Source organism: Onthophagus taurus, unplaced genomic scaffold, assembly GCF_036711975.1.
Source record: "Onthophagus taurus isolate NC unplaced genomic scaffold, IU_Otau_3.0 ScKx7SY_15, whole genome shotgun sequence".
Taxonomy (NCBI): domain Eukaryota; kingdom Metazoa; phylum Arthropoda; class Insecta; order Coleoptera; family Scarabaeidae; genus Onthophagus; species Onthophagus taurus.
Genome location: NW_027248940.1, coordinates 1,274,733 through 1,302,093, shown reverse-complemented (window position 1 = coordinate 1,302,093; position 27,361 = coordinate 1,274,733). Strand labels below are relative to the sequence as shown.

Below are 27,361 nucleotides of genomic sequence, written 5' to 3'. Positions count from 1 at the left end.
TCTTTTTCCTTTGGGAATATGACTTAGCGCTAGAGTCCCGAATACTCTAATGTTGCTTACATCCGGTTTGTTACCATATCATATCTCTGCAGGGGTAACTTTATCTTTTAATGATTCTGTTGGACATCTGTTTAGAATGTAAGTTACATATAACAATGCTTCATTCCATAACTGTTTCGGTACTTTAGATTCGTACATTATTGTTCTAGCTCTTTCAGCCAATGTTCTGTTCATTCTTTCTGCACCTCCATTATGTTCTAGTGTATATGGTATTGTATAATCCAATATTATCCCTTCATTTTTGCAAAACAATTTAAAATCTTTAGAAATATATTCCCCTCCATTATCACACCGAAGTTTAAATATTCTCATTCCAAACATTGACCTAGTCAATTGAAAATATTCTTTAAATTTATCAAATACTTCTCCTTTATGTTTTATCATATAAATTATTGTAAAATGTGAATAGTCGTCAATAAATGTTACAAAATATCTGTGACCATCACTAGATGTTGGTGTTATAGGACCACAAACATCCGTATGTATGATCTCTAACAATCGTTTACTTTTAGCTCGTGTTCTAAATGGTAGTCTAGACATTTTGCCCGCAATACAAGGTTCACAAAAATTTATTTCTTCTATTGGTATTTTGTCATTTATCCCATTGACATAATTTCCTTTTATTAATTTACTTAAACCTGAATAGTTTAAGTGCGCAAATCTACGGTGCCATTTTATAAACTCGTTATTATCATTTTGAATATTATAACATTCACCCTCTATGATTTCAAAATTTATTTCATATAATTTTTTCCGTTCACCTATGCCTATCAATCTGTTATTTTTATATAACTTTGCCTCAGCATTTTCAAAAATTATTTTTATACCCCCAGATTCTAACTTTTTAACCGATAATAGATTTTGTCTTAAATTAGGAACATATAAAACATTCTTAATGTTACACAAAATTCTTTCATTATTTATAACACTATATGCTGATATATTTCCTATCCCTACCGCATCTAAACTACTATTATTTTTCGCCACTGCTATTCTAATTGGATTTTTTAACATTAATAGATTTTTAAATACCTGCTTATCATTAACTAAATGATCAGTACAACCTGAATCTATAACGAATTTTAAATCCGTCCCACTTGCTTGTTTATTTGTATCCAATTCCCCCATAAAGCATACATTTTTATCAGGAACTTTATTATCAGCTTCCATTTTGTTATTAATGTTTTCTTCATTATTGACATAATTACTTCTCGCTTGATTACCATAACCTCTTCCTCTTGAGTACCTTCCAGGTGCTTGCCCACGAATATATCTGCCTCGTTGATTCCTGAAGTGTCCTGTGTTTGAACCTCGTATCTCGGAACTGCTCCTTCCTTTATTATACCAACAATCCTTTTTAAAATGTCCCCGCTTCCCACATTTGTAACATGATTTATCCGCGATAAATGCCATCTGGTTATTTCCTGTACTGTTCTCAAAATTATTTTTATTATTTATTATTTTTTGTTTTTCATATTCCAATAATAATTTCGATTTCACAAAATCATATTTTAATTCTTCGGATGATAAATTTTCAATAACCGTAGCAATTGTTGCAAACGATGTGGGTAACGCCATCAATAAATTACAAATTATATCTTCATGTTTCAATACGGCTCCACTTGATTTTAATTGTCTTAACACTTCTTCAAATTGATTTATAAATTTATTTAGGCATTCGCCCTCTTTCAGTTTCATTGCCAACATTTTGTTCTTGAGAAACATTTGCCCTGGCAAACCTTTCTTTTGAAAACATTCTTCCAATGCCTTCCACATTTCATATGCTGTTTCCTTTTCTCGCAAGTGTTCCAACTGGCTATCCGCTACACTTTGCGAAAAGCGACTTCGCTTTGCAGTCGTTTTTCTTTTCTGTTTCATTCAACTTAGACTGATCAATTACTGTTTTGACCATTTGTAGAACCCCTTGTTCTTCTAGAATTATTTCCATCCGGAACTTCCAATTGTAATAGTTTTCTCCATTTAATTGTCCTATTTGGGTCGTCTTGCCAAGTCCGCCATTACTGAAACTAATTTTAAAATATGTACAATATGATTCGATTCAACTTTTATCTGGAACATTTTTTGAAAAACTCAATCATAATTCGGCTATGAATCGAGGCAACTTAGGTGGGACACCCTGTATGAAGGTCACGGCCAATTTTTTAAAAAAATTACTGTGTGGCCAGTACAACGGCAAAACATCTTTTGAAAAAAATTGAAATTTCTTCAGAAACAATTAACTAACGTTTATAATCTAGCGAGAACAAATAAGATTGATGAATTTTTAAACATTTTCCTACCCGCTTCCATACATTGTGTTTACTTCTTAATTCTTAGAATACTATTTAAGCATGCTCAACATTAAAAAATCCAGAAGAGGTACATCGGATAACCTGACTCGTTGGAAATACCTTTGGAAAGAGGTCTAAAAGGTTCCAACGTATCTCCGCCTTTGTCAATTTGATAATAGAATAAGACACAAGAGTTCGTGGAACCGCTTATGTCGGCATTTTCAGAATATCGCTTTCAGAGACTTAATTGGTTGAATTGTTTTAAAATATAACAGGTAAAACTAAATTTGCATAAAAACTGCTTAGCAACAAATTCTGAATTCATTCCATCGGTTTACATTAAGCAAAGTGTTTAAATTAAGTGATTAAATCTTGGATACTCTAAATGTGGCAGAAAAGTCGAAATGATTTTTATTTATGGAGAAAGTGGCAGAAAAGTTGCTGATAGTATAGCTTTGTATCGAGAACTTTTTCCTGATCGAAATACGCCTTCGAGATGTACCTTTTACAACTGTACTTTATTGATGGTATGCTGAATGGGGAAAAGTACCGATATTTTTTAGATGACGTCTTACCAACGTTACTTGTAGATTTGAGCAGGGAAGAAAGACAAAAATGTGGCTGCAAAATGATAGGTGTCCAGCACATTTTTCACATATTGCACGTGAAGCTTTAGATCGGGATTATGCTGGGCGATGGATTGGAAGGGGAGGTCGAATTTCCTGGCCTGTCAGATTACCTGATTTAACACCTCTTAATTTTTTTTGTGGGGCGTTCTTAAGGATAATGTTTATCGCAAAGTACCGACTACGCCAGAAAACATGAAAGAGCGGATAAGAAATGAATGCAGAAATAGTAGCCAAGAAAACCTTTTAAGATGTAAAGGAAGTTTTAGTAGAAGGTTAATAAATGTATTGAAGTGGGTGAGAAAATATTTGAATATCTATTATAAATTTTGTACTTGTTGTTGATTAACACAGTATAGTATAATCATTTTTTATAAATAAACAATATTTAAAACTACACTGTTGGAACGCGTGTGTCTAGCGCAATAAAATTTGGTATGGAAGTAGTACTAAAGTAGTGTAACTTACTCTCACATGGAGAGCGGCACAACTCTGCTGGGAGGAGAAACATCAATAGCGAGAGTATCCCCCGTGAACTTCGCGTACCATCGCTACACGACGTGGCATCGAGTCTATAAGTCGCTGCATTGTAGCGAGAGGGATGGCTAACCATGCCACCTCAACTCGCCTCCATAGCTCCTCAACGTTAGCCGAGAAAGTCGGATAACGTAGAAGTCTCCGACCAGAGATGTCCCAAACATGTTCGATTGGATTCAGATCCGGAAAACGAGCTGGCCTAGGAAGCATTCGTATACGGTGCTCTTCCACAAACGTCTGTACAATACATCCGATGTGCGTTCGGACGTTGTCGTGCATGTATAGCAGACCTGGGCGCCGCCGAACGTAGGGAAGCACAACGGACCGTATCACCTCATCTACGTATCGTTGATCCGTCATGGTCTGCTATACACGCAGCAGACGTGTACGTCCACCATGTGTAATAGCACCCCATACCATAATGCTCGGTTGTCGGTGGATAGGGCATTCTTGCACGTACTGCTCGAGTAGACGATCACCAACTAAAATTTGCGCATCACCGGTGCTCAATTCGAATCTTGATTCGTCGGAAAACAAAATGTCCCTCTACTCGGCAACCTACTAATGCCTAGCGTCGACCCACTCGTGACGTATGCTGCGGTGCTCGGGTGTTACTAGAATCCGCTGTATCGCACGACGCGCACGCAGTCCACTATCTACCAAACGCCGCCATACAGTTCGCGTAGTGAGTGCGCCTTCCCCTGCCGGTGGCCAAACAGCTCCAAGTTGCCTTGAGGAGGACGCACACGACGCTAAAGCGCTGAGCACAAGAGTGCGATCCTCGTGTGCTGGGGTCGCGCAGGGCCGTCCCGGCCGCGGCTGTAGGTACCTATGTCCTACCTCAGACCATTCTCGCCATGCCCGTTGCACTGCCGATAACGACCGCTCGAGACGACGCGCAATTTCACAGAACGATACACCCTCAGTGTGCATAACCTCAAACATTCCTCGCTCAAACTTGCTTAAGTAACACGATTGCCCATCCATTGCGCACAGAATACGATAACAATGTGGTTCCTTACACCACACTAAAAACGACCGATATTTTCCATCCACTTCGGTCTCCATAGCGAAGGAATGTTCCACTTGGAAGAGCGGCTCAGTCAACAATGCCGCGACGGAACAACTCGAAACTCGATGAATAAACTCGTCTACAGTAATGGACAAAATTATTTTATAGACTTAACAAGGGCTGAAAGCTAAAATAAGCTTAAAAAAATATGCGAAGGAAAAAGTAGGTTTTACTTCTCAGAACTGAATTTTGAGGCTAATTTATTTTCTAGTAAAATACAGAATTATTTTTACAAAAATTTAAAATCAGATTCATCTTCCGATTCGCTCGAAGCATCCTTCTCCACTTCTGCTCATCAACCATATCCTCTTCCACTGAATCCGTGATCAGCTTCCTTCACTCAGGACTCAGTTCCTTCAATGGGACTTTCTGGAACGTTCTAAGGTTTGTAATAACAAGATCCGATGATAGTAAAAGCATGTGAACTAAGTCTTTCTAGATTAGGACACTCTAGTGTGCTGGGCTCTGAATCGCCTCATAGATTCCTTCACAGAACTTAAGCCCCAACGGCTCCTTTGTATATCCCCACAATTTACAGTTCATTCAGAGGTCAGAAAACCAGCCCAATGTTGTAATGAACATTAATATAGAACAGAAGGGTATGTTCTTTATATCCGAAATTTTGGGCAATGGTACGTCAAAAGTGGATTCCCTTAAGTACGCGAGGTTGGGAGTTTTCTTTGCGAAGACCTGTACCTTCTCTGAAAGCTGCCCTATTGGAACAAGTGCATGTTAGATGACTACAGAACCATGTAATATATTAATGATCTCAAAAATTCCCCGGATATCTATAGCCATCTTGATTTTTGAAAAGTTTTTAATTTTGATCCCAGATTCGTAATCAGCACCCCAAAAGATCCCACCAATACTAAATTTCATAAAAAAATCAAAAGAAAATAAAAAAGTGTTATCAGTTTTAATTGAAGAATTTTTGTTATATCTCAATTTATGGTTCATTAATTATATCATAATAAAGGAATTCTCAATATCATGTAATTAAAAGAAGTTGCTTCTTAAAATGTAAAGAATTTTTCAAACTATTTAATCACATCTATCGAAAGTAAACCTAATGATCGTTTTATAATTTGTGGAGACTTTAATTTGCCTGAATTAAACTGGTCACTTGACCTGGATTCCGGAACCGTCAGCGCCCGCTCTAGTGAATTTCTGCATGTTCTTTCCCTTTGCGGACTTAACCAACTAAATTATCATAAAAATTCTTATGTAAACACACTTGATCTTGTTATTACGAATTCTGCCGATGTACATCAATTGTCTCTTTGTAGTGATCCATTGCTTCCTGAGGACAGTGCGCACTCCACTCTAAAGTTTTCCTGCTCAATTTCATTTACTCGTTCATTATCTATACATCATGGTAATGCTTTTTGTTTTAGAAAAGCCCGGTTTCCTGAATTGAATGAGTACTTTAATGCAATTGACTGGGAATCAGAGCTCGCTGGCCGTGATATCAATGACGCTGTTCAAATTTTTTATAACTTTGTTAATACTGCTATTCGCGAATTTGTCCCTTTAAAACGCAAAGCTATCAAGGGTTTTCCCAGTTGGTTTTCATACAGTACCATTAAAGTAATTCGAGAGAAAAGGAGTAGTAGATGGAAGCGGTTTAGAAACCGACTTGACTACCTCACTTTTTCAATTCTAAGGAGTCGTGCAAAGTATCTAATCCATCACAATTACATGGAGTATGTTAGAAGAGCTGAAAGTAATATGCAATCTGATCCAAAGGTGTTTTGGGCTTTTACTAAGTCTAAGAAGCGTGCGGATGTCATTCCTTCTACGATGTCATGGAATGGAACTGTTGTCGGCGATGGTGTCGGAGTATGCTCATTGTTTGCTGATTTCTTTTCTTCGGTTTGTGGATCCTGCTCCAATCCAGCAGAATGTAGATTGTATAGAAATGGATACCCTTCCTTTGAGTCGGATGCAGTTTGACAGAATTGAGGTTGAGGAGGCCCTGATGGGCATCAGGGTTACAGACAGTATAGGTACTGATGGTATTCCATCAATTTTAATCAAGGAATGTTCACACTCTCTGTCCCTTACATTAACTATTTTATTTAATGCTTCATTGATAATGGGTGTCTTTCCTTTATTGTGGAAGCGGGCTTTTGTTCTTCCCATTTTTAAATCTGGGGACCGTGGTGATATATCCGATTACCGCCTCATATCTATTTTGCCAGCATTTGGGAAAGTGTTTGAGAAAGTAGTTCATGCACGTCTATTCTTTGCCCTTAAGTCTAAAATCAATTCTAGACAACATGGTTTTTTTGCTGGTCGCTCGGTGGAGAGTAACTTGCTTGAATATACCCAGTATATCTTATCTACTCTGGATGATTCTTGTCAGGTTGATTCAGTTTATACGGATTTTAGTAAAGCTTTCGACCAGGTGGATCACAACTTACTTCTGTTCAAACTAAAGAAGTTTGGTGTTCAGGGAAATCTTTTGCAATGGCTTGCTTCCTATCTGAAGGAGAGATGCCAGATTGTTTCGGTTAATGGTTTTTTCTCTAATCCTGTGTCGGTTCCTTCTGGTGTTCCACAGGGTAGCCATCTGGATCCTTTACTGTTTAATATTTATGTTAACGACATATTTGACGTCGTTAATTATGCCCAATGTTTAATGTATGCTGACGATTTAAAACTCTTTCTCCGTATCTCCTCACCTCTTGATTGTTCTAAGCTGCAATCTGACTTAGACAATCTACATGCTTTTTGCTTAAATAATCGCCTTTCATTAAACTTATCAAAGTGTAATGTTATTTCCTTCTCTAGGAGGGTGAACACAATCCACTACAATTATAGCGTCGCTGGTGAGAGGTTACAACGTGTCTCATTTATTAGAGATTTGGGTGTTACATTTGATTATAAATTATTATTTGATAAACATATCGATACTGTTGTCTCCAAAGCCTGGCGTATGTTAGGATTTATTATGAGATCAACGGTAGCTTTTTCAAACATTGCTGCAATTAGAAATCTCTATTTTGCCTATGTTTACAGCACACTTAACTTCTGCAGCGTCGTTTGGAATCCTCAGTATCTCTCGTATAAATCTAGAATTGAGCGTATTCAATCTAAATGCCTCAAACACCGTTGTTTTAAATTTTCCATTCAATACATTGATTACGAATCAACTTGCACTTCTTTTCGTATGTTAACCCTCAACCAGCGTCGCTTTTGTGGGGATATATTATATTTTTACAAACTTTTGAACAACAAGTGTGATTCTCCAATGCTTGTTGGTTCTATAAGTGTTCACTTTCCTCCGAGATTACTTCGCTTTGATTTTCTATTTATGACACCTACTCCTAGAATCAATGCCTGTCAAAACTCTCCTTTATTGAGAATGGCAAGATCGGCAAATCGTGTTAACATAGATCTGTTTCAGCATTCTTTCTATGCATTTAAAAAACTGCTCTTTGCTGCAGTTGGTGTGTTGCCTCGAGCGTTCATTTGATATTTGATATATGTAGGATCAAATTCCCCCAAGTACCAGTTACGAACTAGAAGAGAGCGGAAGAAGAGGGGATGCGAGTGTTGTATGTGAGAGTTGGCAGTGTGTAACTAGCAATGAAAGAGTTGATGTTTGACCAAAAGTGGTGTATTTTTGAGGTTAGAAAGAAGAACTCAATATCGATTTATTGTGTGTGTGTGTTTTATTTTTCTCCCACAACATCCAGTTCCCACAAATTTTGGGGGCTCGTCCGGGATTCTGGTTAATTAAAGGAACTGGATACGGTGTGCGGACAGGAGAAACAGGTGTGCGAACGGGAAGGCGAGACGCTTGTTGAGTGACCTTGAAGTGACAACGTTTGTTTTTTTCCGAGAAGTTGAGATTTTTGAGAAAAAAATGAATAAAAACAATAACCAACACGACGAGAGCGCGAGTGGTGATAATGTCGATAATTCGACGGGCGATGTGAACAAAGAGTATGAGCTGTTATTGCGTGAGCGAGAACTGATCCAACGTGAGCGAGAACTTTTGGTGCGCGAACGCGAACTGATGAATAACACGTTGGATAGATCGATGACATCATCATCATCTAACGATTTGAGACAGGTAGTACAAATGATTCCGGAGTTTAATCCATCGCGAGTGGCCGGCTTATCTTCGAAACAATGGGTGGCGAAGATCGAACAAATCGGGAGTTCTTACGGCATTGACACTGCACGCTTCGACCAAACTTCGTGGGGCAGCGCGGTTGTGGTATGACGGCGTACCTGAATGCGCCACAACATGGCAGAACTTCAAAACCGAGTTTTTAAAAGCTTTTCCTACCAACTTTGACGAATCCGCGATTCACGCTCAATTGATGCGAAGAAAAAAGAAGAAAGAAGAAACTTATGAAGAGTATTTCTACGAAATGGTGGCGATAGCGAAGAAAGGGTCCATCTCTGATCAGACTGTGATCAAATACATCATTGGAGGATTAAATCAACCAGACTTAGCAAAGGTGTTAGCATTACAGTTTTATTCTGATCCAATTGATTTATTACAACGTATCAAAAACTATGAAGCTACTTTTCAGCCGGAAAGATATGAAAAACCTGCACTTAGCAGAGATCAGCAGAATTTCAAGCGAGAGGAGAATAGGCTTCCCAAAAAGTGTTACAACTGCAACGAGAGCGGACACTTAGCGGTAAATTGTAGCCGACCAAAGAAACGACGCTGTTTTTCATGTAATCAACCAGGCCACATTGCAAGCGAATGTACCAATAAGAATTCGACTGGTAATAATAGAGCGAGCGTATCTACGGTAACAGTTACGGACTTTTCAGTTATGATGATTAACGTTGATGGACATGAGGTTAAGGCACTCATCGACACAGGCAGTGATGTAAACCTTATACAAAGTAGCGTATATTTGAAAATTGGCCAACCTACGTTACAATCTGAGGAGGTTGAACTGCTTGGATTGGGAACTACAAAAACTAGATCATTTGGAAGCTGTACGACATGTGTGAAGATTAATGGCGACGAATATAAAACAAAAATGCTTGTTGTTCAAGATAATGCTTTAAGAGTTCCAGTAATTTTGGGAGGTGTTTTGTTGAAGGAGGCCCGTGTAATTGTAGATTCATTCGGGGTTAAAATAGAAAAACTGGAAAAAGTAAAGAAAGTTGAAATTGAAGAAGAAAAATTGGGAGATCCAACGGAAAATGACGACGAAGCGAATGTATTTCAAATTTATTACGAGGAAGACGATTTAAATTTGGATCATGTTAAGGAAAAGGACATTGTAGAGCAAATATTACGTTTAAAGAGAGATTATGATCCTGTGGAAAATAAGGTATTTGATACTGAGCTGTAGACTAAAATCATCTTAAAGGATGAAACCCCTATTTATCAACGGCCTAGAAGACTGTCTGAGTATGAAAAGCAGGAGGTGAGGAAACAGCTTCAGCAATGGTTGAGTGAGGGAATAATTCGATCGAGCACTTCTGAATTTGCCAGTCCGATGGTGTTGACTAAGAAGAAAAGTGGGGAAACCCGAATATGTATTGATTTTAGAAGACTCAATGAAAAAATTGTTAAGGACAGGTATCCTTTACCATTAATAGAGGACTAACTGGATAAGCTGAGGGATGCTCGAGTGTTTAGCACACTTGATCTAAAAAATGGATTTTTCCACGTACCTTTGGAACGAGAAAGCAGGAAATATACTTCATTTTTAACTCCAGATGCCCAATACGAATTCTTGAGAACTCCTTTTGGATTGTGTAATTCCCCAGCCGTTTTTCAGCGGTTTATCAATGAGGTCTTCAGGACACATATCAGAGAAGGGGAAGTACTAACTTATTTAGATGATGTTGTAATAGTGGCATCCGATGGAGAGCAAGCTTTGGATCGATTAACCCGTGTAATAAAAACGGCAGAACGTTATGGTTTGCAAATAAATTGGAAAAAATGTCAACTGATGAAAACAGACATCACCTATTTGGGACATTATATTGAGTATAACCTTATCAGACCATCAGAGGAGAAAACGTTAGCTGTCCAAAGATTTCCAAAACCCACAACTGTTCAACAGGTACAGAGTTTTCTCGGCTTGACGGGGTATTTCCGCAAATTTATTAGGGATTATGCATACATTGCAAAACCATTAAGCGATTTGCTGCGTAAGAATATTAAATTCAAGTTTGAAACACCACAGGAGGTTGCATTTGCGACGTTGAAAAATTTATTGTCTAGCAGACCAGTGTTGGGAATTTATCATCCCGAAGCGGTAACTGAATTGCATACGGATGCGTCAAAACTTGGTTATGGAGCAGTACTTCTGCAAAAAGGTGAAGACTGCAAAATGCATCCTATTTACTACATGAGTAAGAAAACAAGTCCGGTAGAACAAAATTATTGCAGTTACGAACTTGAAACATTAGCTGTGATAACAGCCTTGAAGAAGTTCAGGATCTATCTACAGGGACTCAAGTTTAAAATTGTAACTGACTGCGCAGCGTTATCCATGACTTTGCGGAAAAATGATTTGTCACCTAAGTTAGCGAGATGGGCTATGTTTTTAGGAGAGTTTCAATATGAAATTGAACATAGACCAGGTACAAAAATGGCGCATTGTGATGCTCTTTCAAGGAATATTTTAACTGTTACCATTAATTCCGAATTAATAGAGCAGGTGAAACGAGCTCAAGCTGATGATGAGCATGTCAGGGCAGTGATGAAATTGTTAGAAAATAATCAACCACACGAAGACTATCAGTTGAAGTACGGAATATTGTATAAAACTGTACAGGGAATAGATTTGATTGTAATACCAAATAAGATGCAAATGGAAATAATAAGGAGAACGCACGAAGATAACGGACATTTTTCCATCAGAAAAACTGAAGATATGATTTTACGTGATTTTTGGATTCCAAAACTTAGATCAAAAATTGAACAATGTATTAAAAACTGCATCAGATGTATCCTGGCTGAGCGAAAATACGGAAAGCAAGAAGGTTTTTTAAACCCAATCCCAAAAGAGGAAATTCCATTACAAACTTATCATATGGATCATCTAGGACCACTTGAAACTACGGCTAAAGGCTATAAGTATTTGCTGGTAATCATTGATAGTTTTACCAAATTTGTGTGGCTATATCCTACCAAAACTGTTACAACGGAAGAAACTATTAGCAAATTGGAACAACAGAAGATGATATTTGGTAATCCCGAGCATATTGTCACCGATAGAGGTACAGCTTTCACGGCAGAAAGGTTCAGGGCTTATTGTCGAGATGAAAATGTTCAATTAACCCACATAACTACCGGTGTTCCAAGAGCCAACGGACAAGTTGAGCGGATCAACCGTATAATAATACCGATATTAACTAAATTAACTGTCAATGACGAGTCAACATGGTTTAAACATGTCGGTAAAGTGCAACTATTCTTAAATAAAACGTATCAGAGAAGTATTCGAACTAGTCCAGGTGAAATCCTATTTGGAGTATCTTTGAAACACAAAGACGATATCAGATTAAAGGAAATAATCGAGGACGAATACCTACAAACTTTTGTAGAAACCCGAAAAGAATCCAGAAAATTAGCAAAGGAAAACATATTGAAGATCTAAGACGAAAACAGAAAACAATTTAATAAAAAGAGAAAATCTTCAAGACAGTACAAGTGTGGTGATCTCATCGCTATAAAACGAACCCAATTCGTAAATTGCGGTAAGTTTAAATCAAAATTCTTGGGACCTTACAAGATTGTAACCGTTAAAAACCATGATCGATATGATGTTGAGAGAGTTGGTATGACAGAAGGGCCAAAGAAGACTTCAACTTCTGCGGATTTCATGAAACCATGGAAAGATTATTTGGATGAAGTAACATCAGAAGAAGAAGGCCAAACAGTAGAATTAAATGAAAATCAGATTTATGAGTTATCTCAAAATGAAGAGGGAAGAAGCAATGAAGATCAAGATGAAAGTGAACAAGAAAGCAATGGAACGAAGACGAACGACTTAGAAAAAAATCAAAATGGGATCGAGGACGATTCCCAAATCAGGAATGGCCGATCTGTAGGATCAAATTCCCCCAAGTACCAGTTACGAACTAGAAGAGAGCGGAAGAAGAGAGGATGCGAGTGTTGTATGTGAGAGTTGGCAGTGTGTAACTAGCAATGAAAGAGTTGATGTTTGACCAAAAGTGGTGTATTTTTGAGGTTAGAAAGAAGAACTAAATATCGATTTATTGTGTGTGTGTGTTTTATTTTTCTCCCACAACATCCAGTTCCCACATATATGATATATTTATATCACCTAAACTTAGTTTTAGTTTTTTTTTCCTTTTGAATCACTTTTGTATCATTAATGTTAATTCATTATTATGATTATTGTGAACTGTAATTCTATTTTATTTGTATACAATTGGTTGTTTGTGGTACAGTATTATTGGGTTCGACCTGTTTCTGTACCCACATGAAATAAATAAATAAATAAATATTATTTTAATTTTTAATATTAATCTCAATTTATTTCTATTTTAGGCCACATCAGAAGGTTGTTCATTCGTTTCCGACAACTCCACCGAAAAATCGTACGAAACCGAAGAAAAATCTCATTCGATTCAATCCGAAATAAACTTAAAAACAATCATATCAGAATTAAACAACAACGTATCCGACTTAAAAACCCGCTTATCATTAAGCGAAGAGAAAGAGGCGATGCTCCTCGAAAGAAACCGAGAACTCGAAGCAAATTTAGAAGAAAAGCGACGAAATTTGAAGGAAATAATGGGAAAAGTAAAAGAGTATCACAAATTAGAGACTAAATGCAAAGAATTAACCGCTAAAATTAACGATATGGAGCACGAAAACGGATTAAAACATATTAAGATAGTCGATTTAACGTTGGAGTTGGATCATTTAAAGAAAAACAAAAAAATGAATTCGTCATCGCGCGGAATTAAAATTGAGAGTCAACAGAAAGAGGATGAATTAAATCGCGTTATTGAAGAGGTGAAAAGGGAAAAAGACGAGATTGAAAGCGAAAAGAGGCGTTTAGAGGATGTTTTGAGAAGTTTAGAGGAGGAAAGGGTTACTTTAAAAATTGAAATTCAAACTCATTTAACTGAAATAATGAGGTTGGAGGAGAATGGGAGAGATTTAAAGCACGAATTGACGCTTTTAAGGTACGAAAGGGACAACTTAGAGATGAAAACTTCAGCTATGCAGGTTAAATTAGAAAGTATTGAAAACGAAAACGAAGAGCTCCGCAAAGATAATGAGCGCCTTTTAAGCGCGAAATCTTCTAACTCAACTTTAGAGAAGGAACAAAGAGATTTGAACGAATTAACGTTTAAGTTGAAGTTGGAAAAGTTGCAAACGGAGAAGGAGGTAATTAATGAGAATTGGAGGAAAGAAAGGGAACAATTAATGAGGAAGTTGGGGCAAAAAGTGAGAGATTTAGAGAGTTGCGAGGCTCAATTGGATCAATACGAGCAGGATAAATGCGAATTGGAGGATGAGATTGATGGGTTAAAAGAGGAATTGGGGAAAGTTAAGGAAGATGTTATTGAGAAGGATAAATTAATTAATGAGATGAAAGAGGAGATTGATTTGTTAAGGGGGAATGTTAAGGAGTTTGAGGGGGAGCTAAAACGGAAAGAATCGAAACTTTTTTCTGTTAGTAATGAGTTGGTTTTGTTGAAGGAGTCGAAGGAGAATATTAATCAGGAATTATTTTTGTATAAAAATTTGTGTGATGATCATAAAAAGAAAATTGAGAGGATGGAGGTGTTAATTGGGGAGTTGGAGGGCCAAGTTGAGGAGAAAAAGGTTGTTTTGAACGAACAAGGGTTGAAGTTGACTCAGCTACAAAGAGAAATCGACGAGAAATTGGGGGAATTAAAAGAAATCACGGAAAAATTCGACGGGTTAAAGCAACAAAAAGAGGATGAGTTTAAAAGTAGGATTAATTATCTAGAAAATGATGTGGAGAAGAAAAAAAATATTATTAAGACTTTTATAAAGGAGAATAAAAATTTAAAAACTTTGTTAAAAAACCCCGAAGAAATTTTTGAAAGGATAAGAAGTTTATCCGAAGAAAATGAAGAATTAAAAAAATTAAATAAAAACTTCCCAATCGATGATAAATCAAAAATGATCGACGAAATCAATAAAAGCTTTTCGGAAGCGATGCAAAAAGTATATTTCACCGAAAAAATAATGCACGAAACCGAAGAAGATTTAACACTTTACTGTAAAAGAGAAATCGAAAAATACAAGAAAGAAAATGAAGCGTTAAAAAAATCGCATCAAAACGAAATAAGTAACTTATTAAAAGAAATTGAGACGACTAAAAGCGAATTGGAATTAGTGATGGGGGAAAAATCGTTTTCTTTGCCGAATTTAAAAGAGTCAAAAAAATCTTGTTTCGATTCGCGCTCCGAAAGCAAATTAAAACGGTTAAATCACGATAAATTAACGTTCAAAAACGATAAATTAGAGAAAAAAATTTTAGATTTGCAAGACGAATTAAACGCCGAAAAAGAATCTAAACGACTAAAACAAATCGAATTAAAAGAAATCTTATCTCAAAATCGAATTAATTTAGAAAATGTCACGTTAAATACAATTAATTCCTTTTTAATTCCTTCAAATTTATTAAAGAAAAACGATGCGATTTTAACCAAAATTCATTTATCTGAAATGTTGGAAAATGAAGTTTTGAAAGTTAAGGCGCAAATTGAGATGACTTCGGGTGTTTTGGATTATTTGTGTTTGAAGAAATCGGGGGAGAAGGAAATTCGGGACGAATCCTGTCAAACTGAAGTTGTTGAAATGAATTTGGCCCAAAATAAAAGCGGGTTTGTTTTGAATCCGGCGACTTTTGTGCCGAAATGTTATGATCCGGTGGAGAGTCTTCAGTTTGCTTGTTCTGGGGATGCTGGGAGGTCGAGGGATCTTGGGGTGATGTTTACGAGGTCGCAAGAAAATGAGGTAATTTTATTAATTAATTTTCTTATTTAAACTTGTTGTTCATTACATGTTTGTTGCTTTACTCCGGAATACAACAAAAAATAATCTACCCCATTTTCAAAGAAATATATATTAATACTGCGTCAATTGAAAACTACCCTATTTACAAAGAAATATATTCTAATTAAGTCAAGGTCGCTTGCGGCCGAGGCAGTACATCAATGTCATGTTTATACCGAATTAACCCATTTTTAAGGATGTTTATATTAATTAAGCCGAGGTCGCTTGCGGCCGAGGCAGTTTATTATTACCAAGTTCATAGAGAAGTATACCACTTTTAAAGATATATGTACTAATTAAGCCGAGGTCGCTTGCGGGCGAGGCGCTACATCAATGCTATGTCAACATAAAACTATCCCACCTTCAACGATATACTTTCAAATTACGCCGAGGTCGCTTGCGGCTGAGGCAGTTTATTACAAGTTCATACAGAATTATACCATTTTTAAAAATGTATGTACAGGGTGTCCAAATTTCGATGGGTTTGCAGGGTATCTCAGTTATTATGAAAGATAGAAAGTTGCGGTTTTCGTGAACCTGAGCTACTTTTTTGTGAAACTAACAATGCCGCAAACCAAATTTTCATAGACCTCTTCGTTTTTGATATACAGGGTGTCCTGTTAAGCGTACGGAGCGGCTGTCTCTCTAAAACGGTAAGGCCTAGAGGTTTGGGAAAAAAATCCTTATAAGCAAAGTGACCAAGAGAAATAGCTGGAAATTATTTTGAAGTTCGTAATTCGACCGCTAGGGGGCGTAACTGCCATTGAGAAACATAAAGTTCTCGCTATCTCAGAAACTTATACGATGAGCTATAACTTTGACAACATCATTTAATAGCTTGGATAATACCGCATCGCTTTTGTTTTGCGATATTTCTCATATCTGTCATAATAAGGGAGGGGGAGGCCAATGCGTTTTCATATGTTTACATTTTAATATCTCCTAGTCCTAGACCATTCAACCGATTTGAATGTTTTCGGTGTTGTTTGAAAGAGCATTTTATGCTCTTTTTAAAGATATTTTCAGTAAGACCGTCTGCTTTAAAACAAATGAGCTAGAGGACGTAATCTGCAGCGATTACATATTTTTGTGATTTTTGAAGAAAAGTTAAATGGAACGATACTATTTACTTCACAGACCCTTAGTCACCTTAAAATTTGCTAAATTTTAGTGAAAACCGCATCTCGATATCGCCACCCGTTCTCGAGTTATAGAAGAAAATGTTAAAAAGTCGAGTGTCATCAATCGGATCCAGTTACCTCATCGAGAAAAACAAATCACATAACCATGGTAACTGTAAACATGTCATTTACTAACGCAGAAGCGTATGATAGAGTGTATGATGATTTATTTTCAATGTTTCGAATACGATGCAACTGCATGGCAAAAATGTGCAATGCAATTACGACAAAGAAAGACATTTTTCTCTAGAAGTGTTTTTAAGATTGACTTAGCGATTACGGAAAACTGGCAACGTGTAGCCCATTCAGACATCTCTATGAATTCGTAAATCATATTGGTGCGCAATGTGATCCCACATAATCTGGGAACTCCGAAAACAACTGTCCACAAGAGTTCTCAAGAGAATAATATCTCCACCACGTTGTTTTACATTAGGCCTTAACAGATATCGATTATGATAACAGACTGAACTATTACCATTGACTTTTAAATATGATTTGGGCAAATCCAAACCTTTTATCACAAATGCTATGGATGCATGAAACATCTGTCCACAAGCTGATGTAAACTTGCATAATATGCATTGTTGATTCGAGCAAAACCCACATTTTATCACCCCTTTATCTATTGGGTAGACTAAACGACCTGACTTTTCAAGAAAAAGCCAATAACCAGGGAAAATATGACAAAACACTAAATACCAGTAGAAACGTGTCCAGGGCCGAGACTTAAGCAGCGCTTTCTTTTCGTCGAAACTAGATTAAATAAATGCATCGAGGTTTATGGAAGGCATTTCGCACATTAGTGAGTTATTTTTGCCAAAAATTTAAGTTATTCTAAGTGTTTTGGTTTATTTTGTTTTATTATCATTGTTGATGTTTCATTGATTCGTTGGCTTTTCAACACGCCTCAAAAGTAGTTTTGAAGCAGTTCTAAGCTTGGATAAAGTGTGAAGGAAGGTTCTAGATAATAAAATTTTTGTTCTCTCTTATTTGTTTCCTAAGGTAACTTGATCCGATTAAGATATACGACTTTTTAACATTTTCTTTTATAATTCGAGAATGGATGGAGATATCGAGATGCGGTTTTCACTAATATTTAGCAAATTTTATGGTGATTAACGGTCTGTGAAGTAAATAGTACCGTTCCATTTAACTTTTTTTCAAAAATCACAAAAATATGTAACCGCTGCAGATAACGCCCTCTAGCTTATTTGTTTTAAACCAAGCGGGCTTACTGAAAATATCTTTTAAAAGAGCATGAAATGCTCTTTCAAACAAGACAAAAAATATTCAAATCGGTTGAATGGTCCAGGAGATATTAAAATGTAAACATTTGAAAACGCATTGGCCTCCTCCTCCCTTATTATGAGAGATATGAGAAATATCGCAAAACAAAAACGATGCGGTATTATCCAAGCTATTAAATGATGTTGTCAAAGTTATAGCTCATCGTCTAACTTTCTGAGATAGCGGGAATTTTATGTTTCTCTATGGCAGTTATACGCCCCCTAGCGGTTGAACTACGAACTTCAAAATAATTTCCAGCTATTTCTCTTGGTCACATTGCTTATAAGGATTTTTTTCCCAAACCTCTAGGCCTTACCGTTGTAGAGATACAGCCGCTCCGTACGCTTAACGGGACACCCTGTACATTGAGTATTTCAAAATTTACGATTTTCAGACACCCTCGTATCTCGGCTATCCGGAAACTTAGTAAAAAAGTAAAAACGGGTTCTAATAGATTTTTTCACGTAGAATCCAATGATGCACGTAGAATTTTTCTAGACATCACGGTTTTTAAGTTATAAACACAACTTAGGTTTTTTTAAATGGAACCACCTATATTTTATTTTTTTATTGAACTAGAATTTTTTCAAGCTTTTCAATGATATATAATACTCTATACTTACCTTTATAATTAACCTCGAAATTAAAAAAAACCACATTATTTTATAAGTAGGCTATGATAAATTAAGTGATCGCGTTACTAGGATACCAGAATAAACAAAGAATTTTGAAAATACTATAATATTAATTATTGACTTATTAAAAAAATGTATCTATTAAATTTTGTTTGCTAAAAACGAAAAATTATTAAAAACTAAACATTATGCAAATATGGCTTCAAGTTACAAGAATTGTTCAAAGTTGTTACCATTTTGATGTACACATTGTTCACAAAGTTTAGTAATGCGTTTAATTGCATTTAGAATAGTTATGGGATGTTGCTGTAAATGTGAAAGAGCATCAATTACAGCAATTTTCAATTCCAATTTTGTTCGATTCTGGGTACTATATACCCGATTTTTGATATATCCCCATAAAAAGAAGTCCAAAATAGATAAATCAGGTGATCTTGCTGGCCATCGCGTTGGACCATGTGTACCTATCCACCTACCAGGAAATTCTGCAGTTAGGTAGCGACTCACTAACTGCGCATTATGAGCGGGAGCTCCGTCCTGCTGAAAATAAATATTATTTAGCCGAATAAGAGGAATATCATCCAAAATCTCTGGCAAGATGGCCAAATAGCGATTAGCGCAAAGGTTTCCTTCAAATATTTTGTAAACAATTCGTGGCCCAATAATAAAACATGCCACGCTAAAACCAAATTTTCCTTAACGCTCCCGCTCAATTACAATATGTTGGTTTTCTTGATGCCAATGCCTGTTATTATGACGATTATAGATTCCTGTGCTGGTAAAATATGCCTCATCAGACCATATAATAGAGAAACTAAATTCAATATTATTTTGTGCATGGTTCAAATACCAGTTACAGAATTCAAAACGTCGTTCGGCATCTCCCGGGTGTAAGTGGTGAACTATTTGTTCTTTGTAGTGTTTATATTTATACTTTTTTAGAATCGCACAGGCTGTCGATTTTTTAATTCCAACTTGACATTCAATTTCCCTACATGATGTTTTAGGCGCGGCTTCCACACATCCTAACACGGTAATTTCATTGTCAAGGTTTATAGAACATAAGGTTACCTCATTCCCTATGCCTCTGTAGTATCGATTATTACCCCGCAAATTGACGTCACTGCTTCGATACAGTCAGAATAAAAGATAGCCTATACGTGCTTATACTGTGGTACAGTCTATATAAAATATTTATACCTCGCATCTTGTTGTGTTGTTCATAGAACAAGCTACGTCACTGACCCACCTTGCCTCTCAGAGGAGGAGAATCGGTATTGGGTAACCTTATGTTCTATCTTTATTATATTTAATATATTATTATTATCTCTTTTCTTTATTATATTTTTTTGGCCTTGGCATCAAAAAACATCCATAATTGATCAAATTACGCTTTATTCGAAAAAAAAATTTTGAATTTGGTTACGCTCTTTCTATATATCTGAAGTGAAACAATCTGCTAATAAAATGTTATTGCTGATAAATGTTGCATTCTACCTATTTATGTATAATTCAGCAGCTTGATTAACATTTTCATTTGCATGAATGTAACATGCTAGCATGTCATATTTTTCATAATTTTCATAGCGCTCCATTTCAAGAAAAACATAATTAAGTTAATTAAAGGTAATTAAGTAACACACGACTTATTGTTAGTACAAAATTCAAAATTAAGTTTGACAGTAATTAACTATATTTACTTTGTTTATTCCGGTATCCTAGCAACGGGATCACTTAATAGACAAACCTAAGCCTTGACGTAACAGAGATCGGCGGAGCTTATATCGACTCCAAACATTTTCATAGCTAAGTGTGTTGCTAACGGTAAATCACCATATGCAATTTTTCAATTAGTGTTATGTTATGACATTTCAAATGACATTTTTATTACGGTTTATCATTAGTAACTGTGGTTAGCAACGAAATTGTTTGGAGTCGACATAAACTCCGCCCATCTCTGTGACGTCATGCTAGGCAGTCTATTTATCATTGCCTACTTATAAAATAATGTATTTTATTCAATTTCGAGATTAATTATCCCATCGAAATTTGGACACCCTGTACAGGGTTTAAATTTCGATGGGTTTGCAGGGTATCTCAGTTATTATGAAAGATAGAAAGTTGAGGCTTTCGCGAACCTCAGCTACTTTTTTTGTGAAACTTACAATGGCGCAAACCAAATTTTCATAGCCCTCTTCGTTTTTGATATACAGGGAGTGTTTGAAATTTACGATTTTCAGACACCTCCTGTATCTCGGCTATCCGGAAACGTAAAAAAGGGTTCTAATAGATTTTATCACGTAGAATCCAATGGTGCACGTAGAATTTTTCTAGTCATTACGGTTTTTGAGTTATAAAGAGTTAAGTATTTTAGAAGTTGAGTATTCAGTATTTGAGTTGTGTTTATAACTCAAAAACCGTGATGACTAGAAAAATTCTACGTGCACCATTAGATTCCATGCGAAAAAGTCTATTAGAACCCGTTTTTACCTTTTTACTAAGTTTCCGCATAGCCGAGATACAGGAGGTGTCTGAAAATCGTAAATTTCAAACACTTCCTGTATATCAAAAACGAAGAGGACTATGAAAATTTGGTTTGCGCCATTGTAAAAAAAGTAACTCAGGTTCGCGAAAGCCGCAACTTTTTATTTTTTATAATAACTGAGATACCCTGCAAAAAACCCATCGAAATTTGGACACCCTGTACTAATTAAGCCGAGGTCGCTTGCACGCGAGGCGCTACACTACATCCATGCAAAACTATCCTACTTTGAACGGTATACTTTCAAATTACGCCAAGGTCGCTTGCCGCCGAGGCAGTTTATTATTACCAAGTTTATACAGCAGTATACCATTTTTAAAGATATATGTACTAATTAAGCCGAGGTCGCTTGCGGGCGACGCGCTACATCCATGTTTTTACGAAGACTTCAGTGGTGTAGGTAGAATTTTTTCCTAGGCTTTATTTTCGAGATATTACAAGTAACTTTATTTTTTTTTAATACAAACCATAATTGGCTATGGCCTAAAATAATTCGTTATTTTTTTCTGCTAACAAATATACTGTATAGATTTCGCCTTAATTAGTATATAGTGTGTCCGTAAAGTAACGGATATAGGCGACAAAATCATAATAAACGGTTTATGTAATTATAATATATTAATTGATTAAAGAGGATTGGTTATTCTTTAATGATTAAAATCCAAATACATGAAATTCCTCTTGATTTTGTATTTATTTTATTGTTAAGTCATTTAACGTTTCGAACTATTTACATAGTTCATCATCAGAAATCACTATAAAAAAGAAATTTAAAAAGCAACGTCGACGAAATTATCTCCTTTATGGAAATCGTTAAAACAAATTGAACGTACAACGCATAGATTATTACAAAAACAGAAAACAAAAAGAAAAACAAAAAGGAAAACAAAACCTTGGTTTATGGAAAAATCCCTGAAACGGGTCTAATGATTTAAATTTTTTGGTGTAGATTTCAAATTTTTTGAAAATTACAACATGATCTTTAAAGCGCCATTACTCAGACACGATTACTCTGCAGATGATATCAAATAGATTGTCATTTGTTATATCAGAGTATCTCATACAGGTTAGTCAAAAATTGAACTACCGCCTCTCCATATCCATATTCAATGGCATGAAAGTCAAAATTAAATGGAACGCCCCATGTCTTATTAGTCTACCAGAAAGGGAATTTAATTCTCTACAAATCATCTCTAAACATTCCTATACCTATTTATTATAATTTCCCTTATATTGGGAAATTTATCAAAACATGCAGGAAAATGCCAGAAACCGGTTATATTTTTTAAACTGAAACTAGCACTAACACTAGACTAGAAACTTTCGGATTAAACCGTGCGTCTTTTGAAAAAATGTTTGACGTTTTGGATGCCATGTTGCAACCTTCTTCAGAAACAAGTTCAAAGTGACGAAATCGGTTAAAATTTGACAATAAATACATAAAAAGAACTCTCTATTTATGTTATTTCCATGTCGATGAATCTCTATCGCCTCTCTCATCAATTCAAACAACTGAAAGGATTCTTTCAAAAAGAAACTCGTTTTGAAGATATTTTAGGTGTTCCAGACTTTTTATTCACCCTGTATATAATTTGTATTTTTAATTTAAAATTTAGATACAAAAAAGTCTCTTCATTTCTGTAAATTTACTTCATTCACCCATTTATTAAACATCAAACAGATACTCCTTAATTAATTTTGATTTTCCTTAACATACAGGGTGTTTCAGGTTTTTATAGCAGGACTTTGACAGTCGATAGATCTTTTAAAATTGACATATAATCATAGCTCGTTAAACGCTTTGTTTTGGAGATACAGGGTGTTCAAATTAAATTTTTAAATTGACCTTTTTTTAAATATTACACGTGTACTTCAACTCAAATTTGGTATACGGAGGGTTTTTGGCATGAGAAAGACGATTGTGGAGTATATTCGTTAGAGGGCGCTTTGTAACATATTCTTTACGGATTAAAATAACCATAATTTTTTTGGCTTTTTGAATAACAATTCTTCTGTATTCTTTGTATTTTTTTAAACAAAAAGGGTCTTCAAGATAATCCGCTTTTTATTATTCCATATAGATCAATTTTTAATAGTTAAAGATAGTTAAAATAATGTGTGCTATTGAAACAAACTAGGTAAGTTAACTAATGTTTTAGTTTATTAGTAGTAATTGTCTTTCTCATGCCAAAAAACCGTCGTACGCCAGTTTTGAATAAAATCAGTTGAAATACACGTGCAATATCAAAAAAAAACACAATTTCAAAATTTAATTCGAACATATGAAGCTTTTGTGTTAATTTTAAAATGTCTATCGACTGTTAAAGTTCTGCTACAAAAACCTGAAACACTTGTATATATTTTTTTAAATACAACCTAAATGATGTGTTTGTTTGATGTTTCAGGATTATTACGGATTACAAAACGACTCCCGGGAGGAGACCGTTTTCGCCACGTTAAACGAAGAATTATTACAAAACTTTGGTCTTATAAACTACAATTTAACGAGGTATCTGAACCAAAATTATTTTTATTAATTAATTAATTTTTTCTAATTAAGTTTCCAGGAAATCCCCGACTCGGAACTCGAAGAGACATTCAAGAAAATATCTTCCGCTTACACCGCGGACCAACAATCGATTTCAACGCGCCTTCAAAAACAAACGGAGAAGACCGCGAACAAAAAGAGAAAATATTTGGAAGAAATTTCGATCTGCAAGAAGATCCTCCAGGACGAATTCCTGAATTCAAACGGATTAGAAAACGTTACGGCACGTTTGGATTCGACAGGAAAATCCTGCGAGGATCTCACCGCTTCGGCAGAGCTATTAGGGTCTTTGAAGAAAGAGAAGGAGATGATGGGGTGTTTGGGGGTGATGATTGTGTATTTGGAACGATCACGAATTGTATTAAAAAATGTGGAGAACCAATTGCGGTCCATCGAGTCCCTTTGGATCAAAGACGAGAAGTAATTGAATTAATTTAAATAAATCTTAATTAATATTATCTTTTTTAGGAGACAATTCCAAGCGGTGAGCTTCAAACCCCTCAATCTAGAACCAATTAATAAATGTTTGAGTTTGGAACGATCGGGGGTTAATGAAACTCATATATCACCGAGGTTAATTCAAATTAAATTAAAATCGAGTTCGAATTAATTGAAATATTTTTAGGCCTATATCTAAAATGATTAAGACGGTGACTTACTCGTTTATTACTTGGATGATTTTTATGGGAATTAGTTGCTTGATGGTGGTTTTTCTCTTCGAGGATGATTACAATTACTTGTCGTGGGGGTTTAACACTTTCGAGCATCCGTGGATGCCGTTTGTTAGGAAACAATATTTAAGGGGACCACCCCCGACTTAATCACGATTTGTTTTTTTTTTTAAGTTTTTTTTGCGTCCTCTCTATATTTAAACGAATAAGATGTTTAAGTTTTGGACGTATATATATATTTTTTTTAAATTAAAAAATAATAACAAAAAAAGAACATCTGGGTCGATATAAAACACATAAATGTTATTAAAATGAATCAAATTAGTTCGTTAAAAATTAACGCGGCTAAAGTAATTAATTTAAGTCTTAAAAATAGAGTTGATGTGCTCAAACTAGATGGATTTATCCCATGGGAGTTGATCAAAATCCTTTGGGAAACGTGGTTAAGCGACAATTTCAACGCATTAAAGAGTTATCACCCCGAAATTCAGGAATTATCGTATTTTGAACCGAAACGTTTTGATGACCCTTTCACGAAAACTTCATTAATTGAAATATTTTGCAGGTAATAATTTAATTATTAATACTCATTCATATTAATTATTATTATTTAGAAATTGGATATTTAATAACGACGAAACGGATATATTATGTGTTTGGAAATTTTGTTATAAAGGATGGTTACAAGAAGAAATTTGTATTGATTGTTTAAATGGGTATAATAAGTTTATTCGGATAAATAATGATTTTTTGAGTGCGAAAGGTTTTAAAAGGATCTTTAAGAGGCGAATTATGGACCATGATGACGTTGATTTTGAAAGTTTTTCCGCTTTAATAAAAAATCAACGCAATTGGTGCTCCTTTTGTTTAAAGAGGGCGAATTTTCGATTGATACCGAGAAGATTGTGTTGTCACCGTATTCATGAGTTGATTGGGGAGGAATATTGGCAAGAAGGATTGCGGATTTTTTATGAGGGAGATTAATAATTATAATTTATAAATTACTAATTAATTGTTTTAAATTAAAACATTTTCTAGCCAGAATTGACTTGTTTTTGTAAAAACGATATGCAGAGGAATGACGAGATAAGCAGAGGAATGATTTTTTTATTTGATACGGCAAAATAATACAATATTAGGCATAATATGCATGTTAAAACCAAAACAGTGAATAGGGAAAACTAAAATACAAACTTGCTTAACGTTAACGTTAACGTTTTACACTTGAACAAGCAGCTTCTTCATCTTCGTCAGAATAAACGTCTTCAAACTGTAGCTCGTTTTGAACTTTTATGGAACCGCTGATATATCTGCTTAAAGGAGTGTCCTCATCATCACTAGACGTGTCACTAGAAGATAGTTCATAATTAAGCCCAATTTTGTTGAATTCAAGGGAACCAATGAAGTATTTTTTATTGCCGTTTATGAAAGTTCATACAAATTTAATCTGATGCTACTTTCATAATCTTCTTTTTTTATTTGGTGTACTTTCATTGTTCCTCTAAAGGTTTGTAGCAAAACATTCTTAAGTTTTTGGGACATTTCATCAATTTTGTCTGCATCAATCTGATAGTAAGTTATGTTCTGAATGTTTTGACACAGGTTATTCAACATAGCTTTTATTTCGACCATATTTGCTCCTTGACCAACCAATCCTATCCCGTCAGGTGCCCCCTTTCCGTGACCAGCTTCTAAATAGTTCCAAGTAAAATTTTTTACTTTTGGCTGTAATTTTGGCAACTCGATTGCTAGGAAATAAAACATGGTTTTATTACGGTATTGAGTCGACGGTGAGTCACTAATAAAGTGAAGCGTATCAACTGTTGGGTAAGAGTTTGTTATGCACTTTATTATTGGGTCTAAATGCGCCCAAATGGCCGGGACATTATGTAGAAGCGATTCTGATAAAGTGCAAAAGCATTGTTGCTGTACCTCATCTTGTTTGGTATATACAACAACAGTATGTAGAGATATCTGTTTTCTTGATCCTCCGAAGTGGAATGCTTGTATCTCTTCTGCATATTTCATGTTGTAGTTTTCACTAAAATCCATGTGAATAACCGCCTCGGTAATTCGAAGATTCTCTTTAAGTTCTTTGAGTTGTTTGTACTGATGTAAGGATCTGCCTTTGTGCTTCAGAAATGATATAATACTTTGTTTTAAATCAGCTATAATATCAGAAACCTGGCATTCAACTTTCTTCTTTGATGTCTTTCTAACCTGCTTTTCTTTTTCTGATGTTTTGTCAACATACGTGCATTTTTCTGCCATCCATTTGAAGTAGTAACTGCGTTCCCTAGGGTTGTATTCACGGAATGATATTTACATAGAAATACATTTATCGCATTCCCGTAAATAACATTTTTGTAATTCGCTACGGTAATGGAAGCTATAACAGTACTCAAACGGGTGCTGTAATGAGACTCTTTACAGCATCCGATGTTGTAATGAGATTTTAGTAACATTTTATGGAAGCAGTTCAAGTTGGTGACATTGGGTCATTAATTTTTCTAGTTGTCAATGTGACAATTCTTGTCTATGGATCTTTAAACACGTTCTTAGCATCGAATACAAGGTCCACAATGATGAGGACATTGACTTTGAGCAATTTCTCTTATTTTGGGAGGTGTACATCAAACATTTTTTTCAGGTGAATATATTTTGTGTTTTGACAGTTTCTAATTGTCAATTCAAAGTTTCTATTTTCAAGTGTTACCAACTGCTACATACCTATTTCCCTACATTGCCAAAATTTACTTTATTTTTGTTAAAAAAATGTATAAAAACGCGAATTACAAAAAATAGCATAAAAAACACGTTTCATAAGACTTAAAGCACTCATTCATTAAAAAACTCGTGGCTTCGCCACTCGTTTTTCAACTTGAATTCGTGCATTTCAAACG

General features: G+C 35.4%; 2 protein-coding genes across 4 annotated transcripts in view; both read left to right on the top strand.

Annotated features, from left to right (window-relative positions):
• The window catches only part of LOC111422318 (putative leucine-rich repeat-containing protein DDB_G0290503), a 29,435-nt gene extending 3,933 nt beyond the window's left edge, over nt 1–25,502 (top strand). For 2 of the 3 annotated variants that reach the window (XM_071200859.1, XM_071200858.1), the window contains exons 5-10: nt 13,099–15,552; nt 23,645–23,748; nt 23,800–24,207; nt 24,256–24,360; nt 24,413–25,023; nt 25,073–25,502. In XM_071200859.1, the coding sequence (XP_071056960.1) occupies nt 13,099–15,552; nt 23,645–23,748; nt 23,800–24,207; nt 24,256–24,360; nt 24,413–24,608 (3,267 nt within the window). In that variant the 3' untranslated portion in view covers nt 24,609–25,023; nt 25,073–25,502. Of the gene's footprint in view, nt 1–13,098; nt 15,553–23,644; nt 23,749–23,799; nt 24,208–24,255; nt 24,361–24,412; nt 25,024–25,072 lie in introns of those variants that run through there. The other variant, XM_071200860.1, reaches the window with a different exon arrangement.
• On the top strand, nt 8,458–10,014 carry LOC139432364 (uncharacterized). Its single transcript, XM_071200855.1, has 2 exons — nt 8,458–8,621; nt 8,680–10,014. The coding sequence occupies exons 1-2, from the start codon at nt 8,458–8,460 to the stop codon at nt 9,917–9,919; spliced, it is 1,404 nt and encodes a 467-aa protein (XP_071056956.1). The 3' UTR covers nt 9,920–10,014.
• Nucleotides 25,503–27,361: the final 1,859 nt, after the last annotated feature.